This window comes from Ursus maritimus, unplaced genomic scaffold (assembly GCF_017311325.1).
Source record: "Ursus maritimus isolate PB19 unplaced genomic scaffold, ASM1731132v1 scaffold_9, whole genome shotgun sequence".
NCBI classification, from domain to species: domain Eukaryota; kingdom Metazoa; phylum Chordata; class Mammalia; order Carnivora; family Ursidae; genus Ursus; species Ursus maritimus.
Window position 1 is genome coordinate 78,010,329 of NW_024427107.1, and position 18,575 is coordinate 78,028,903.

The 18,575-nt window shown below is 52.0% G+C and overlaps 1 protein-coding gene across 2 annotated transcripts in view; it reads right to left on the reverse strand.

Moving 5' to 3' along the window:
- The window catches only part of SLC45A4 (solute carrier family 45 member 4), a 35,874-nt gene extending 28,064 nt beyond the window's left edge, over nucleotides 1-7,810 (reverse strand). The window contains exons 1-3 of one of the 2 annotated variants that reach the window (XR_005833671.1): nucleotides 7,709-7,810; nucleotides 7,334-7,440; nucleotides 3,667-4,316 (exon numbers count right to left, since the gene is read on the reverse strand). Coding sequence is in view for 1 of the 2 variants with exons in the window: in XM_040625835.1 (XP_040481769.1) it covers nucleotides 3,667-3,919 (253 nt within the window). In the remaining variant the exon portion in view is untranslated. The remainder of the gene's footprint in view (nucleotides 1-3,666; nucleotides 4,317-7,333; nucleotides 7,441-7,708) is intronic. The other variant, XM_040625835.1, reaches the window with a different exon arrangement.
- Between the last annotated feature and the right edge of the window lie 10,765 nt (nucleotides 7,811-18,575).

An 18,575-nucleotide genomic window follows, 5' to 3' on the forward strand; every position in this document is an offset into this window, starting at 1 on the left:
CTGGTCCCAGACCGGGCCACGGGAGCCTCTCCCGAGAGAGGATCCAAGTCCTGGTGGGACGGTCTCCCGAAGCGCCCAACATCTGCCAAGCGCACCCCCCTGGCTGACTTCCGGAAGCTCCAGAGAGTCTACCGATGCACGACGAAGTAACTGTTTCAACCAAACAGAAAGAAGCCACTAGTCTCCGGTCAGCCACAGTATCATGTCAATCCTGGAAGACCCAGGAAGGTCGCTCAGGGTGCCCGAGACGGGGAGACTCAGCGAATCAGGGCAGCTGCTGGCTGCTGAGGCAGGCTCTGGGGTCCCCCTGATGGGGCACGGCTCCCCAGAGATGGCAAGAACTCTCCGTTCTTTACCAACCCGGACTTCTGCTCAGTGGGCAGCCAGCAGGGAAGGGACGAGCTCTCCCGCCTCCATGCTGTGTTAGGGACCCCAGTAAAAATTCCCATAGGCTTTGGGATCGCTATTCCCCTGGAGGCCCCTGCACTCAGTCTGTCCTCTGAGCCCAGCCACCTCTGAGCTGTGGGCACCATGTCTTCCTCCTGTATCCAGAGTCGCCAGCCCTGTGATTCACTAGGGTCCTCCAACACCACGGACCTGCAAGGCCAGATGGAGGGAGGGCCAGGCTCAGGTTAGAGACCCGTGCAAAGGGCTGGGGGGACAGAAGCTGAGATTGCCCGACAAGGATCAGCTCTGCGTGGCACACAGCCCAGGAGCCACAGCAGGGACAAAGAAACAGCCCCCGTGTTAATGGATGACGTCAGGACCACAGACTGGGCAAGGCTGTGGCAAAGCCCACTGCTTCCACCTGTCAGGACAACAAAACAGCTTACCGCCAAGTATGCAGAAGCTCAAAGTGCAGCCAGACGCTGCCCAAGTTTCACGATGCCCCTTTCCCTCCCCAGCAGGTCTACTGGGCCACTGGAGACGTTTGGTCCCTACTCAATCCTAGCGGGCTCCCAACTGAAGCAGGCGTACCCAGGACATCCTAGGGCCACGAGGAGACTCCATTTTGGGTAAAGAAAGGTGCTGACAGTAACACCTAGTTCTTAAAGGCTTCTCCCCTGCGTGCCCTGCGGTTTCACCGGAACGCCACACACACAAGCGGCCAGGCCTCACAGGTGGAGACGGCAGGTGGGGAAAGCCTGTCAACAAGTCACTTCAACACACACACAAGGTGAGCACCTCCTCGGATCCCAGCTCCGTGCCCTCGGATGTGAGGGGTCAGCAGGGGGCCCGTTGGGGTGATGAAAACACACCCGGCCTTGACTGAGCCAGTTACACAAGCAGGTCCTGCAGACGTGAATCAGGAGCACCGAACTGAAGAACGTTATTGTTTCAAAGCAGCTTCATTAAGTACTGATACACAAAACGCAGTGATAAACACCACGCCTCCGGGCACGGCAGACGGCTTCTCTAAGAAAGTCAGACTCCAATCACAGGAAACTCTGATTGCTCCATCGCCCCTGAGTGCGAAGCACATCCCCGGGGAGGAAACTGGGCCTTCTGTTTCTGGACTCGGTGCAAGCCCACCCCATGAAGAACCAGTCCTCTACCGTGCACACCCCGCCCCCAGCCCTGCTCTCCTCCTGAGCCAGCGCCCGCCCTGTAGGGGGTCAGCACCCACCCCTACTCCCGACAGCACCTGTACAGCTCTGCACGCAGCAGACACACCCACGACTTTCCAAAGCTGCCGGCAGCACACAGCACAGGCATTTACGTTTTATAGTAAAATACTCGTGATTATCCCACATTATCCAAAACTGATACTAGTCTCATGTAGTACATTAAATACTCAAACCCAAACAAGGAAATGTGCTAAGTTGCATAGAAACTGAGACTCATAACCTATAAAATGAAACATTCCAAGGAGCTGTTAGTGCCAGGGTTTTACACCATTAATACATATAACCTATCACAAAGAAAATTTGGGAATAACAGCTCCCAACTCTGTCCTTCTAGAAAAACCTACTTCTCCATCATCAGAGCTTCTGAATTTTGTATTTGTTACCAAAACTACGAGGTGGTCTGGAAACTGGAAAACGGCGCTCCACTTCTAACTTACAGTCACGACTGCTATTGTGAGGGCCTCAACTGTGGTGCCAAACCCAAGTCCTTCCATGTTGAAGGGACCGAAAAAATAAACGTCTGGGAAAATTAACAGCTGCGGGACTCCCTGAGGTCTGGCCACAAAGCCAGTCTTCGTTTCTGAAACTTGCCAAGGCCCTGTGTCCCCGAGTGCCCTCTGCTCGCTCTCCACACTGTCACCCCAGAGCCCCCCGCACGAGGAGGGTGTCCCCCTTGGAGGGTGTGCAGCACTGTGAGCTGTGAAGTGGCTCTCGCTGCCCGGGTCACTCCCCACCTCCCCCGCCAGCGGGAAGCAGCCCGAGCAGAGATGCTCGGTGCCCCGGCGCACCTGCCTGGGCACGGACCGTGAAGAGCGGACATGCAGAGGTGACAAGTACGGAGATGAAGAACAGCGCTGACCTACATCACTCACGCTCCACCGTCCCCAACTCTCCTGAAAAGCTCAACCTTGCCTGAGGTCTCGTGAAATCTTCTCAGGACGTTTGTAAAGATGAAAAATAAAGCACGGGATTACCAAGAGAAACATGTGTGGCTTGACAGTAATCTCGGTACGGAGAGAACACACGAATGCGCTAAGATGCAGGGGTGCGTCCCGTAACTCCTGCGATCTGAAATCATCACAAGCACAAACGGCACTTTCAGACACCTGCCACCACCGAGGTGAGCAATGAAGTCTACTCTCCGGTGATGGCGCCATTCATCACTGAAGGCAAGGCTACGATTTTCAGATCGCTGCACCTCACTAACGGATCCACGGAGCAGTGAGCGCTCACTGAACAGGAAACGCCGTGTTTGGAGAAGAAACATTCCTAAAACAACCAAGATAAGCAGATACTATACGCACATGTGGAATATTCTGGAATGAAACAGAAGATTTTAAAACTTCCTTAGACACCAGGGAAAACAAGACACCGGCAAAATGCACCGGGCCTAAGGCACCCCAGTGGTAATCCGGAGGGGACGTGTGTGTCTTCCGTACGGGGATGCATAATGCTGACTGAGTAACTCCACGAAGTCCAGTATTTCTGGAAATGCCCATTACTCAGCTACCTAAAGTCCACACGAAACTCAGATTTAAGTCGTCAACAACAAGGAGCTGGTAACAAAAAACCACGTTATTCAGGGTTTTCTCGGCCAGGATTCGTTCCAAGCAAATCTTCTGCCATCACCCTCCCCTTCTCGGGAAGGAAACTGAGGGAGAGTCAGGGAGGTTCCCTGGCCTGCCCCAGGAGGATACAGCTGGTGACCGTGTCCACGAGGCAGTAGCAGGGCCGGTACCTCAGGAGAGACGGGCACGCCGGGATTAGAATGTATCAAAGCTGACTGCACACACTCAAGAGCTCAACTACCACCTTGCCAAAACAGGTACTTCCTCGTCGACACCCAAGGCCCCCCCGCCGCCCCCCCGCCCCAGTTTAGAGTAGGTGCAGGAGAGCAAAGACCAGGATGCTGGTTCCCAGGGCTCCCGACACTTTCCAGCGCACGTGACGAACTCCGCGTGATGTCCGCTCGTGTGTTCACACCGCGAACGCCGACGCTCAGTGCTAAGGACCAGGCAGAGGCGCGGACAGCACTTACCAATCTGCAAGAGGATCGGCGTGACCAACGCCGTCTCCATGGCGTAACAGAACTCCCTGCCAAACATCACGGCCCCGTGCATGACCCACAGGCGCACGGGGATCCGGTCTATGGACCCCTCGCTGATGGTCTCATCGTGGGTGTCCGCGCTTCCGGGCTTCTGCAGGTCCGGCAGGGGCACAGGCAGCTCCTGAACTTGCATAGATTCCGAGTCGGCGTTCTGCGGGGCCATTCTCATTACCACCAAAAACATATATATATGTGTATATATATATATATATATTTCCTCTACCTATATAAATAATACTATCATGTAACTTTAAGGATAAATTAGGACGCCTTCTCTTTCTGCTTCAGCTGTGTTCCTCCGGCAAGTAATGCTTATATCCCTCTTTGTACAGAGATCTCGCAACTTCTCACAATCGGGCGAGACACGCAGCAAAACAAAATGATTTTTGGTTGGATTTTAAACATATGGCTTGCTGGTTTACTGTGAATTAGAGTTAAAAATCCATAATTGCCATTCAGTTAATACCAGTTTCATCATTATTATTGAAGAGGTGCTGAAGTTATGTTTCTTGCTACAGAGAGGTGGGAAGGTGACACAAAAAGGAGGTCCACCGTTGCTCCCCATCGAGTGACTGGTTGATCTGCAAAAGAGGAAAACAACCCCGGCAGAGAGTCAGTCGGGGGCGGCCGCCGTGTGGCCTCCCACCCCTGGCTGTCCAGGCGCTCCACGGACTGGTCCTCGGCCACCTTGGAGACCCCGACCTCAGACCGCCGCAGCTCTCTGGTGCTGACTCTGGGTCAGCTGCGGAGAAAACAGACCCTGATTCCTGGAGACCCATCTTCTTGTATGGATCTAATCCTGGGGCAGGGTAAAGACAGGACAAGAAGGGGCAGGCAGCAGAGGAGAGCTCGGCTTCTGCTCTTGAGACAGCAAGAATCAGCAAGAATCACCAGCCTCCTGGGAGTGGGGATGGAGAAGCTGGGGAGGCAGGGAGGCTGGATAAAGGCACAGAGATGCTGCCTAGGAGTGGAAAGCGGGGAGGTGGGTAGAGCAGGGATGGGGTAACTTGCCCACCTGAAGGGGGGGGGTGTTCCAAGTCCACCTAAGGCAGCTGAATGCATGCTGTGGGCTGTCTACAGCGGTGCACTTTGACCTCGGCAGGTTACAGCCCCTCTCCAGGAGAAAAGTACCTGCATCGCAAACTCCAAATATCCCGTCTAGGGCTCACAGACTCCCGACCCACACACGCCATTCCTAGTGGTGTGGAACTCCTGACCCCAGTCCTACGTTCCCACCGTCCTGGTCCCTCGACTGGCTTTGTGATGCATTCTCTACCCGGGGGAACACACCACAATAAAATGTCTGCTGCCTTGCATCTAACTAGAAATTTCCCCTTAGACAGGTTTTAGGAAAATGCAAGATCAGACCAAGGATGCAGCTCTACCCATGTGCTCTGCTGGACGCAGACCTCCGGGCACTGGGTTTCTCTTCAATCTGACATGCGGTAGAAGAAGGGACCCTAAAAATCACCCAATGGTGTTCCCATCCTATTTTAAGGTAGGTCTGGGAGTTGAAATCTTACCAGAGATTTTCAACAACCGGTTTAATTAACAATATTTCTAGTTAATATTCACTTAACCAAAGATGCTCTTAATTACCTCCTCCTCCATTTTCCCCCAGAACCGATGACCAACCAAGGGCGGCTTTCACACTGAGCGCCTGCTCTGGGAGCCGTGGAGGCGCTGGCGGGGCCCCAGCCTTGGGCGAGGCCGGCTGCTCTCCCTTGAGGTCTACTCTCTCTTGAGGTCGAGTCCTTCCCTCACCACGTCACCATTGCAGGGCTCCCTCACGGCCCCTTCCTGCCGCAACGGGAGTGTCGTTGGGGCCCGCGAGCCCATGTCCTGCCTGCATGTGTGTGCCTCACGCCCCCCAGTGCTGCTACACTTCACAGGGACGATCCCCGTCCTCGAGACTGCTTTCAAATTTTCCAAGTGTCCCCTACCATATGACAGCTTTGCTGTTATATTAAAATCAGGGCTTTGTGGGCACCCGGGTGGCTCAGTCAGTTGAGCATCTGACTCTTGGGGTCAGCTCAGGCCATGATCTCAGGGTCACGAGATCGAGCCTGCTTGAGATTCTCCCTCTGCCTCTGCCCCACCCCCCCGCCCCCCACACTCACGCGCACTCTCTCTCTCTCAAAACAACAAAAAACAAAAAAACAAAAACAAAAAACAACCAGGGTTCCTAACCTCAATCTTTTTAGAAAATGTTATGAAACTACTTCTAACATAGAAAGTAAACAAAACTGTTTTAAAAAACCCCAAATCGCCCAGCATTAGCAATTACCAACACCTGCTGTTCCCACTCCCTCCTTACCTTGGGAGTAATCCCTGTCCTAAGAAATGGAAAAGAAATCCATTTGTCAACCTGTCAATCTTATACCAAGATAGGGTCCATGATTTTAATAAATGCCTTTTTCCACCAAATAAGATGGATATTTTTATGGCAGACAGGTTTTCAAAGCCCACACTGATGACCTGGGGTTCTGGGGGCAGGAATGAGAGTCATCATTTTCTAAGAATCCTAGTGACGTAGTTATGAACACACAGCTGTCCAGCTCCATCCCGGCAGCCCTACCCATGGCTGCCGCCGTCCTGACACCCACGCCTGAAAGAAGGCAGCCTCACCGAGGCCATCTCGGCACCAGCGAGAAACCAGGTGCCGAGCTCCACACTAGGTACTGCGAGCTGCTCTGAGACACTGCTTCTCCACCGGGAGCTCTGCACCTCGGAGGACAACAGCCAGTGTCTGGACCCGTTTCTAGTTGTTACAACGTGGGTGGGGGCCCGGATGCTGTTCAGCACGGCCCCCACACTACAGAATGATCCAGCCCCAATGTCGACTAGGTCAAAGCTGAAAACTCTGAAGGTTATTATTAAATGGGAAAAAGTCTTCTCCAGAAATTCTGAAACATTACATTTTACACTATTACATTTTGAATCAATCAACTGGGCCAGATGTGGCCAACTCAACATCACTGCCTCTTTGTGGAACCAAATCAGTCGCTGCTCAAAGTGGATAGGAAAACGCTGGCGGGCTCAAGCCACTCTTCCAGAGCAGGGGGAGATGGCCTCCGGGACACGGTTCGTGGCAGAGAAAGGTGCGAGCTATTTCCTCTCGGGAGTGTAAGAACCTCTGGGGAATTCTCCAGAAAGCCCCAGCTCGCCGCCACAGCCTCCCACAACACGTGTTCAGATGACGTCCCTGAAGACCCCTCTCCAGCTCAGCCCTCCCGGGAAGATGCGGCTCTGGCCTGTACTGTGTAACACGGCCCTGGCCCAGGACAGGGAAAAGCTCCCACGGCAGAGGCCGCCACCCATGCCACCTCAGTCCCCACACCTCCCATGGTGCCTGGCCGCACAGCAGGAGCCCGGGGAGGTCACGGGAAGAACAGATGAATACATGAATGAATGAATGATAGCCGGCTAACCTGCTGACCAGAACGTACTAGGTAGGGCCTATGTGCGGTGGAAACCACCCCCACCCGCACCAGCTCTCCCGAAGAGTGCCACACCCAGGTGACCCGGGCGGCCAGCTACCAGGGTCAGGCTGCAGGGAAGCCTGCATGAAATGGCATGAGCGTGGCGTGGGGTTTACCTGTCATTCAAGGAGGCTAGGCATTAACACAGCTGGCTTCCCCTCCTCAAGCCGTGCAAACGCAGTGGCACAGTGAGTGTGTTTTACCCAGGAAACTTCACTGTCATCTATATTGATGAAAATGACAAATATCGTTAGCACCTTCAGCGAGTTCCATTTTAAGTAGCAGTTAGTAAATACAAAAGTCCATCCATGTCTCACAGCTCTACGGACTCACCCACGTTAGCATTCTCAAGGCAAGGTGGGAACGCTCACACGGTTAGCACAAATTCCCAGAGTGCAAGCCTCTTTCCAACCGGTACCTTTAAATGAGGCTGAACTGACAAAATCTACTCATGTTAGTGGACACTGGGGTTCCTTAGAGATCTGACCAACCTAGTTCCGAGTCAGGCAACTTGAAGACAACACCCAACTGCTCATCAGCAGGCATCCCTTGGCGGAGCCAGTTTCCAAATGCTCTTTCTGCAAGCTCTGGGGATTTCAGAAGCTTTTAGGGGAAGACAGAAGAGACTTTAAAAATAAAGTTTAGGCATCATGCACTTAGAAACATGAACACTGGGTAGCTAAGATCTAAGCTGAACAGACACCACAGCAACAAAGCCTGGTAGGGGAGAGCCAGTTAAAGGCGGAAGAGCCTGGGCAAGCGTATTTGTTCAAGAGCTACAGTGAGGAGCGTCTGGGGGGCTCAGTCAGTTCAGCGTCCGACTCTTGGTGTCGGCTCAAGTCATGATCCCAGCATCAGGCTCCACACTCAGCACAAAGCCTGACTGGGATTCTCTCTTCCTCTCCCTCTGCCCCTTCCACTCATGCTCACGTACTCGCTCTCTCAAATCAATCTTTAAAAAAAAAAAAAAAGAGCCACAGTCGAAGGGTCCACAGTATGTGGGAGGTGTACGAGCCAATTCTGATACACTGGAGAAGAACACAGAGCACGTTCCATAGACTCCTGGTCAGGCTATGCACAGGCTGTACGATTTTCACTCAGCCTATCAGTTCCCAGGGACAATCTAGTGGGGTACATTTTACATCTCGGATCCGTATTCTTGTGTGTGGTGTGAGGTAAGGATGCACCATTCTCTCTTCACAGTGGCCATCGGATCATGTCAACGGGATTTGTTTTTAAGTCCAGTCCCAACACTTTGAGACTCCTCTTTGTCATCCATCCAATTTCCATCAGTACTTGGGTGTGTTGCCAGTTTCCTATCCCGTCCGACCAGCGTGCCTGTCTGCCAGTGCACGTCCAGTGACCCACTGCTGTAAGAACAGAGGGCTCGGGAGCTTTCAGGCTCTGCTGAGGCTGTACCCTCTCGCTGCTTCTTTCCCCAACACTTCCCTATTTCTTCTTGCATGTTTGTTTACAAGTATATGAGCCCTAAGGGCTTGACTAGCTCAGGAAAGAAGATATTTTTCTTGGTAATTCTTATTGTGATTCCATTAATTTATATGTTAGCTGAGGGAGAGGATGGCTTTCTATTTGTCTGAAACTACCTCAGTGCCTCCCAAGAGAATTTCAGAATACTTCTTCGACAGGCTTTGTACATTTCTAGGTAAGTTTCTTCCTAACGATTTTATCTTTTTTTTTTTTTTTTGTGGCCACCGTAAATGGGATTTTCTCTTCCCTTCTATTCCAACTGTTTAGCCAGTCTACAAGAAGGCCAGTAAGTGTTGTTTGTTCGTTTGCTCGGGTATGACTTACAGGCACAGTGAAAACGTACCACGTTCCATCAGTTCTGACAAACTTGTATCAATACAGAACATGACCAACACTCCGGAAGTCCCCAAGTGTCCCTTTCCCTGTAATGAAGGCTAATGATTTTTGAATGGACACAAAGGCTACCACCAAGTTAACAACAAATCTACCAACCATTACCAAACTACGTATAGTCCCCAACCTGGCATAACGGGGTTATGCTCCGAAGCTCACGTACGCATTGCTCGGAACGTGATCACCAGCTCCTCAGAGACAGAACTCAGGGTCCCTCCCCATCTGAACTGAACTAAATCACAGCACTGCTTGAGGAGCGAGGGACCGGGACCCACGTGGCATATTCCTGCACCTGTCCCGGGCACAAAGCCTTTGAAATAGTCTCCCCTCACTTGATCTACTTCTAGGGACCTTTCCCTCGGGACTCCACGAGAAAAGGAAAGGAAAGAAGCTTTAAGAAAAGGCAAGAGCACCCAGGGCGGGTCCCCACGACTGCCCTCCCAGGAGCCAAGCGCCTGGACGAAGCTGCGTCATCGCACTGAGGGGACCAAGCGGACCCCATAAAACCAGGTTTACACTGCCCACCAATCTTATCGCACGCAAACTGTTTTCTTTAAGGAAGTTGTTTTATATAGACGATAGACCATTAACCAAAGTAACTAAAACCATTAAAAGAAAACATTTTATGAACATTCTTCTGAAGGCTCTAACGTAAAAAGCCGAAGCTAATACCCGACAAGTACACCGAAGCGGCTTAGAGAGAAGACTGGTTTGCTCCTTACCCAAAGCATGGGCAAGGGCATGCTCCTCAGAGCCTCCTCCAGACTTGTTGAAAAACATGAAGTTTAAGCTGAGACCCACTCTAGCGTCTTCTATCCAGAGGGCCCAGAAACACGTTTCGGACAGGTTTTCCCTGGCAGAGAAAACGTGCTTCCCTCTGGGGCCCAGTCCAGGGATTGTCGCCACGTTCAGGGACAGCGACTTGGGTATGATTTGCAGATGCACTTAGACCAGTGAAACTACCATTGTTCCAATCAACAACTTCCTCTATTGTCCTGTTTCTAATTTAAGGGTAACCGATGCCAGAACATGTGACTTCCTACAATTTGCTCTGTGCAAAGCCGGCTGTTAACTGCATGCCATCAAAAAGTGAACTGCAGCGCCATTTCCGACAGGAACCACGAGCTCCGGTTCAACTTGGAGATTCTGCCCCTCTCCTGGAGAATGCTCCGAGAGGAGTTACTGCGTGCTTGCCATGCGACTCCCACACATCCTGCTACTTCCACTCCCAGTCGGCACACATGAGCGCACTAGCAGCGCTCCGGGCACTGGAGGCGCGCGGCAAATGCATTACTATTAACCTCCACTGACCTTGCCGAAGCACTGTCCAGGACAGTGCTCACCATCAGCCTGCCTCCCTCTCTTACCAGATGACCATGGCAAAGAACACGAACCCATGCTCAACACAAAAGCCAGGGAAACCAAACAAAGAGCAGCAGATACCAAGGAAGATCAGCTTTTAGACCAAGAGTATAAAAAGACCTAAAATTAAATCAAGCAAGTTCAACGTATCCTTGATAAGAAAGAAGCATTCCGGCAGATCTGTTTATAAGGTTATTTCCTGAAAAGCATTTAAGAAATCCCACCGACTTCCAACATAAAATCAATGTTGTATCAAGAGACAGACAAGCCACAGATTGAGAGAAAATATTTGCAAAAGACACATCTGCTCAAGGACTGTTCTCCCAAATATACAACACACTCAACAATAAGAAAATGAACAACTTGATTTAAGAAAGGGCAAGACACCCAAAGCAACAGCTCACTAAAGAAGCACAGACGGCAAGTAATCACGTGGGGATGCTCCACACCACGTGGCATCAGAAACCTGTAAAATAAAGTGGATCTCACGACACACCTATGAGAATGGCCACCGTCTGTGCACGGACAACACCAGATGCTGGCGAAGACGCCGAGCAACAGCACTGCCCGCTCACGGCTCGTGGGAACGCAGAATGGTGCAGCCACACGGGAAGACTGGCGTATTCTCACAAACTAAACATGCTCTTCCCATGTGGTCCAGCAGCCCTGCTCCTTGGTATTCACCCAAAGGAGCTGGAAACTTATGTCCACACAAGAATCTGCACGTGGATGTTTAGTTTTATTATTAACTGCCCAAACCTGGAAGCAACCATGGTGCTCTTCAGGAGGTGACTGTTAAATACACTGTGGTCCATCCGGACAATGAAATACTAGCTTAAAACGAAATGAGCTCTCAGCCATGGAAAGACATGGAGGAACCTTAAATGCCCATTGAGAAGTGAGAGAAGCCAGTCTGGAAAGGCTCCACACTGTGTGATTCCAACGACATGACATTCTGGAAAAGACAACACCATGGAGACAGTAAAAAGATCAGTGGTTGCCAAGGGATGGAGTGGAGTGTTGTGGGAGAGAGTAGGGACAGATGAATGGTTGCAGAGCGAGGAGTTTCAGGGCAGTGAAACCCTCTGCAGGATACCATAATGGCAAGATACCCACCATTACACATCTGTCCAAACCCACAGAGTGAACAGCAGCAGGAGTGAACCCTAAAGTAAACTATGAACTTTGGGTGATGATGATGTGTCAGTGCAGGTTTACCAGTGGTTTTTTTTTTTTTTTTTTAAGATTTGAATTAAGTTATTTATTTGAGAGAGAGAGCGCACGAGCACAAAAGCAGGAAAAAGAGGGAGAAGCATGGTCCCCACTGGGCAGGGAGCCCGATGTGGGACTCGATCCCAGAACTCTGGGATCATGACCTGAGTCGAAGGCAGACGCTTAACCAACTGAGCCTCCCAGGCGCCCCAGGTCCGTCGGCTGTAACACACGTAGCACTCTGCTGGGGGATGCTGATAACGGGGGACACTGTATGTGCATGAAGACGAGGATATACAGAACGCTGTACTTTATGCTCAATTTTGCTATGAACCTAAACTATTCTAAAAAATAGTTTACTAATTTAAAACAAAAAGTGTCCTTTACATTAAAGAACACACAGCCAAAAACATCTGACAAGAAAGGACTCAAGAAGTGATCAGACTGAATGTTCCGTACCTGGGAATACTTTCTCACATCTGAAAATTAACCTCCTCTAGGTATTATGATTTTCCCCTACAGAAACCCAGGCTGGTCTCCTCTCATCCAATGTACCTAGGAACTGTGGGCTCAAGAAATACAAAATTAATATAAATTTAAATTGGGGGGCGCCTGGGTGGCTCAGTCAGTGAAGCATCTACCTTCGGCTCAGGTCACGATCCCAGGGGCCTGGGATCCATACTCGCGTTGGGCTCCCTGCTCAACAGGGAGTCTGCTTCTCCCTCTGCTCATGCTCCCTCTCCCCCCCAATAGTCTTTTAAAAAATAACTAAGTAAATGAATAAATAAATAAGGTATGTGACTCTGTGGTATCCCCAAAGCACGCAGCTCCTCAGTGTCTGTGGATGCTGTTTGAAGGTCTGTGCACCCCCCCCACCACCACCAAATTCCTGCACTGCCAGATTAGGAGCTGGGGCCTCTGAGAGGCAATGGGTTGTGAGGGTGGAGCCTTCCTGAATGGGATTAGTGCCCTTATGAAAAGCACAGCGGCCCTCCGGCTCCTGCCACCTTCCACCTTCCACCGTGCGAGGTGAGGACACAGCGAGAAGACGTGTCTGAACCAAGAAGCAGGCCCTAGGCAGACAAGTGGTCAATCTGCCAGCACCCTGGGTGCACTTCCCAGCCCCCAGAACTGTGAGAATTAAGCGTGTGCTGGTGAGGACCCCCCCAGCCTGTGGTTGTGTTGTGGAAGCCCCAGTGGCCCAGGACCGCGCGAATCAGCGTCAGTCAGGACAGCCGAGGGGTTCATTTATAAATGTCGATTTAGGGCTCCACCCAGTCCACAGAACCAGATCTTTGGAGAAGGGCCCAAGAGTCAGCATTGCAACACACACGCTTGGCACAGCCCAGTGTGAGACGCTCTCAACGGGTATGAGGACCACGTGTCTCGGTTACGAGACATGGTTATTAGCTGCACTGCCTGGCACTCAAGTGTCCGGTTTGGACAGCGTGTTGCCACTCTGGAGATAAATGATCGAAAGCTTAACCAGGGCTTGAACCTTTTCACAACCCAGCCTTTGAGGGTTCTGTGTCACAAGACACAGTCGAGGACACTTCAGAAACCAAACACGACACACGTCAGGCCTAACATCAATTTCAATTCCACTCCTTTGGATCAGCTTGCTGGGAACTTGATGTTGCTGGGCTGGGGCGGGGAGGGGAGGGGTGATGTGTGTGCACACACTATTCTGAATATTAACAGACTGAAGCAAAGGAAATGCGGAAAGAGGCCCCCCTGGGAGCAAGGGGATAAAAACACTGCTACACTGTTAACAAGTCCATCTAATTAAAGTATTTCTCAATGGACTCTCATCCCAGCAGCAAGCAGGAGGGGACTAACCCCTGGACCTCCAGCACTCCTCTGGGATGGCTCTCATGTTGACCACATTGCCCGGCCCTTCCCTGCTGGACAGTGCTGGTTTCTCCTCCCTGGCCCTCTTATACACCTGCCACCTCGCACACACGCACAGCCCCCTTGCACACACCTCCAGTAGAGAGAGACCTGGGCCAGGCTGCTTCCTCCCAAAGGAGGCCAGGGCATGTGACTGTTCAACAGCACAGCCGCAGCCCCACTGTAAGCTCCCAGAGGTGGGGACGGGCCTGCAGGACGGGAGGGAGAAGCTCCAGCCCACACCTTCCCTGTCCACCTGTGCAACTCAGAGCCCTGCTTCCAAGACACTGGCAAGCACAACGTTCTCTGGGCTGGCCAGGCCCCTCTGCTTTTCCTTCAGGTCCCACCGGACCACCAGGACCAGCTGTCCCCCTGTCCCCCCACCGTGGCCCGCTGGTAAAGGGAGGAGCACTTCCCCCAGGAGACAGGGGGCCTGACCACACAGCAGACGGCAGGCGCCCACCCAAGGGCAGGATGGTTCGGATCACCACTGGGTGGTCCAGCACCTAACCAGTGCAGACACTCAAGATGGCTGGAAAGCAATGGGTTTGTGAGCACTGAAGACAAAGGACCAGACCAACCCATAATGACTCTATTAAAAAAAGAACACCAATTTTTAGAAATCCCTCCCTTTTAGAAGGAAGAGCAAGATAAGCACAGAGCTCAAAGAAAATCCCTTTCTCTTCTGAACAGGAAGCAGACACCAGTGTGTCAACACTAATGAACAGTCGAGACGATTTTAGTGATGCCTTAAAACCGGCATATTGCAGTTCAAGTCAACTTGCAAAATGCACACGCTACTTAAGGTGTTATTTTTTTAAGGTACCACACCCTCCAAATAAACCACGGCAGCTCCCGGTTTCACACGTAGGTAGGATTTCTCAGGAATTCCTATGCTTTAATGAAACACCACGAGTCCTGGGGCACCAGGAGCATAAAACGCCACTTGGCCACCTTTCACATACAGCATCGCCCCCGACCACCCCCCGGCCACCTGCCGGGGCTCTTGGCATGGAGTCTGATGCCCGTACGGTCTAGTGGACTAGTCTTAGACCAGCTGGGAGGTCTTCGCTGGGCCTACATTCTTAGCAGGACATCGTAGACCCCAAAAGGCCTACCCCAGCACAGGGGCTCCCCAGTGTTCCTGTGACAGCTGGCTGGCCACCGTCTAGCTCCACCGTGGCTAGACGCAGCCTCCTGCCCTCGTGTCTCCTGTCCACAGGATTTGTGACCCCAGGGTCACACAGCAAGAGGACAGGTAGAGTCATCTCAGGCGCTGTGCTAAGCAGAGGAAAAGCCCCAGCTGCAGCACGCCCTACAGAGCGTGGGAGCGGCGCGATGACTCACCGGGCTCCCGCCCGTCCTCACCCCGCAAAGACTGGCAGGGAGAGGCGGCGGCAGCAGAGCCCTCCGGGAAGGGCAATGCCCTACCGGCCGCAGTGCCACAGAGGGTCACTAGCTACTCTCAGCGCCCCAGAGTTTCTCTGCGGAGCACACCTGATTCCAGAAGCCACTTCCGCGTCTGTAGAGGAAGATGTCAGAGTGCCACCAGAGCTGCGGGGTCCCTACGAGCAGTTGTAGGGCCAGGGGGCCAGGGCACAGCTTCTGGTTCCTCAGGTAGCAGACCTGCCCAGGCATCCAGGAACCACATCTCTTAGGTAACACGCAGCAGGACGAAGGGGTGTAATCAAATCGAGCGAACAGCAAGCACCCCGGGAACTCCCTCCCGACCCCATTCCAGAAGGAGCCGGGGCGCCGCTGGGGAGAACCGTAGTGTGCCTGAACTCCATCACAGGGACACAGCACCGAGGGCACTGCGTTCCAGCTAGATCCGGGGGCCGCGGCCACGCTGCACCTGCCACAAGCACCGGCTCGGTTCAAAGAAGCAAGAAAATACACTCAAGCTAAATCGGTAGACTCCATGGACAGTCTACGCGACAGTAAATATTCTGAATGCTGGATCAAATTATAGTACTTAGTCTTCCTCAATTTCGGGGGGCAAGGCATTAGGACCGACATCAAGCACCCCTCTACACAGAATCCGTCTGCATCTTGTACTAAGACAAGCTGTTACCTCACACGAAGGAGCACACAGCCAGCACCCAACCCTCGGAAAGCAAGCGCAAGGCCGTTTTGGAGGAGATTACGTTGAATGAGGACAAACTGCCCCCAGAGGAGGACAGTCCCTGGAACATATGCCTTCTGCTAAAATACAGAGACTTTCTCCTATAAATACTTTGTACCTCTGACCTTTAGAGAGCTTTCCCAGATTTGCATAATCAACTCAGTGGGATGGGTTTTGTCTGTTAATTAAAAAGCAGCAAGTGGTTTTCTTCCCCCTGCCCTTCTTCTACATGTTCCTAGCAAACCACTGGAGTCCAAGGAAGCTTTGGCTGCCATGGAAACAAGAGCACGGCCGTCCACTGCACAGCTCCGGGAACCCTGGCGAGCGCAGGGAAAGCAAGCCTCCAGACCGCCTGAAATGCCCAGTGGGCAACCACTGCCAACACTTGGAGTACTTCTCTGAACGTGCACCGTCTCCATCTGAGGGCAGAGCCAGGTACAGATGGACTCCTTTCCAGGTCGTGGACGAGAGAGGCAGGCAGGCTGCAAGCTGCTGCAGAACGCTCCTAACCACCCAATGGTAGTAAAACATAAAAATAAAAACTCCTCACATTACAAACACATCAGCGAGGACTGACCTCAGAGCTGGCGGCAGAATGAAGGAGAACCACTAGCCACTCTGCCAAGACGCAATGGAACCTTTTGCTGGCATTTACATGTAAAACCAAACCAAAGCAGTTTCCAGGTTCTACATTCATCCTAAGGCAAGAAGGCCACAGAGCCACAGAAGTTAGAAAGTGGAAACGACCGTCTAACAGTATGGAATGACTTGAATTATGGGCCACGGGTCAGGTGAACACAAAATGCCAGTTTTTAAAGAAGGGAAGTGTGAAATATATTTGAGACACAGCACAATCAAAACCAGTTTTCTTAAAAAAGGTAAAGTTTTGGTTAATGAGAAGAACTTATATGTACTTTATATATGGCCTGGAGCTAAATTCACTCTTATTTTTTAGGAAGTACAACGACAGCAACAAAGCCAGCATTCTCTGCTTCCCTCCATGCACCTGAAGCCAGAGATGCAGGTCAGCGACGTTCACAGATGGATGGGTTGTGTCTGCACTCACTGCTGAGCCACTAAAAACGAGACAGCACTCACTGCTGAGCCACTAAAAACGCAGTCTTTTGGGTGTCCACGCCCTTCATAAACCCCTCCATCCCACAAACCCCTCACAGCACCTATGGTTGGTTTTACATCAAGGAAAACGGGGTCCCAGGACCCCGTGGGGGAGCCCCCATGCCCCTCCGCAGGACAAAGTCCAGGACCCCATCCAGGCGCCCAGGGAAGTGGCTGGGAGCAGAGAGCAACTCTTACAGAAGGGGGAAGGGGGGACGGGAAAATGAGACTCTACCTCGCAGACAAGACAGACCCCTTAACCTGGAGGTTCCCCGACTTTCTGTGAGGAAGAAACCCAGTTTGCTACCTGAATGACTAACCCTCCTGCCATCTGCACAAGGTAGATCAGAACCGGGGCTCCCTTGGGACTCTGTGAGCCCAAGTGTTCAAGGGAAGTAGGACTGTCCCCACGCAAGGATGGTCCTGGCGCCACGAAAAGGACTTTGGAAGAACAGAAGCTGTGGTCACTGTGGACCCAACACTTCAAAACGTGAATTTCCCTTGGACTCTAATGCCCTCTGGAACTCGTCTCAAGGAAACAGAGGCACAGGCGTGCGGTGACGCAGCCAGAAACCCTGGAGCATCCGTGCATAAGGTGTTGCGCACCCAGACAGAGCTCTGCTGCGGGGCTCCCAGCTGACGTGGAGCTATACCCAGTATCAAGTGCAAAACCCAGCTTACAAATCAAGTACACAGTATGATCCTAGAAAGTTTTTTTTTAAGGTACGGAAACAAAGAAAAAGGTGTTATATCTGGGTGATTTGTAGTTATAGTCTGCTTCTGTAGGACCTAAATTTGTTTTAAATTTTAAAAGAGGGGTGCCTGGGTGGCTCAGTCGTTAAGTGTCTGCCTTCGGCTCAGGGCGTGATCCCGGCGTTCTGGGATGGAGCCCCACATTAGGCTCCTCCGCTGGGAGCCTGCTTCTTCCTCTCCCACTCCCCCTGCCTGTGTTCCCTCTCTCGCTGGCTGTCTCTCTGTCAAATAAATAAATAAAATCTTTAAAAAAAAAATTTTAAAAAGAAGCAGTAGGGGAGCCTGGGTGGCTCCTGATTTCAGCTCAGGTCACGGTGTCAGGGTCATGAGATGGAGCCCCATGTAGGGCTCCGTGGGAGTCTGCTTGGGAGTCTCCCTCTCCCTCTAGCCACCCCACAACTCTCTCTCACTAATAAATAAATCTTTTTAAAAAACCACAGTAAATTATCTTTAAAAATAAATTTTCTGGTTGTCCTCTCCAAACGCAGATTAAGATCTTGGTGTGTGGGGGGACATGCAGGAGTGTTCTGCAATCACAAAGTCGCATCTCGCACGGCCCAGACGGTGCCAACAGAGGCAGGTCCGCAGAGCCGCCTGTGGATGCAGTGCTGCTGGCCGGTCCCCTTAATCAGCACAGATGCCAAGCTGACGACCAGGACCCATCGCAGAAGCCTCTCCCAACCCGCCCTCGACATCGGAAACACAGACTGTGCCCTAACCCCACCCAGGCAAGCAGCAGACCCGCCCACATGCTTTGGTGCATGGAGGCTATTCGTTCCTATGGGACCCCTGGGTGGCTCTTCACTAGGCATCTACCCCAGTTCCCAAACACAATCACACGGCTTTCCAGCCCACAGCCCCTACTGCCCTCCCCCACCCCCATAACTCAGGTTCACTCTGCTGGACTTAGCCTTCTCCCCACCGGACTGAGGTCAAACACCTGCCTCTAACAATGCCACCTGCTCTGTTCATTACACTCTCCCATTTAAGGGTACTCCCGGGTCAGCCGGACTACCAGA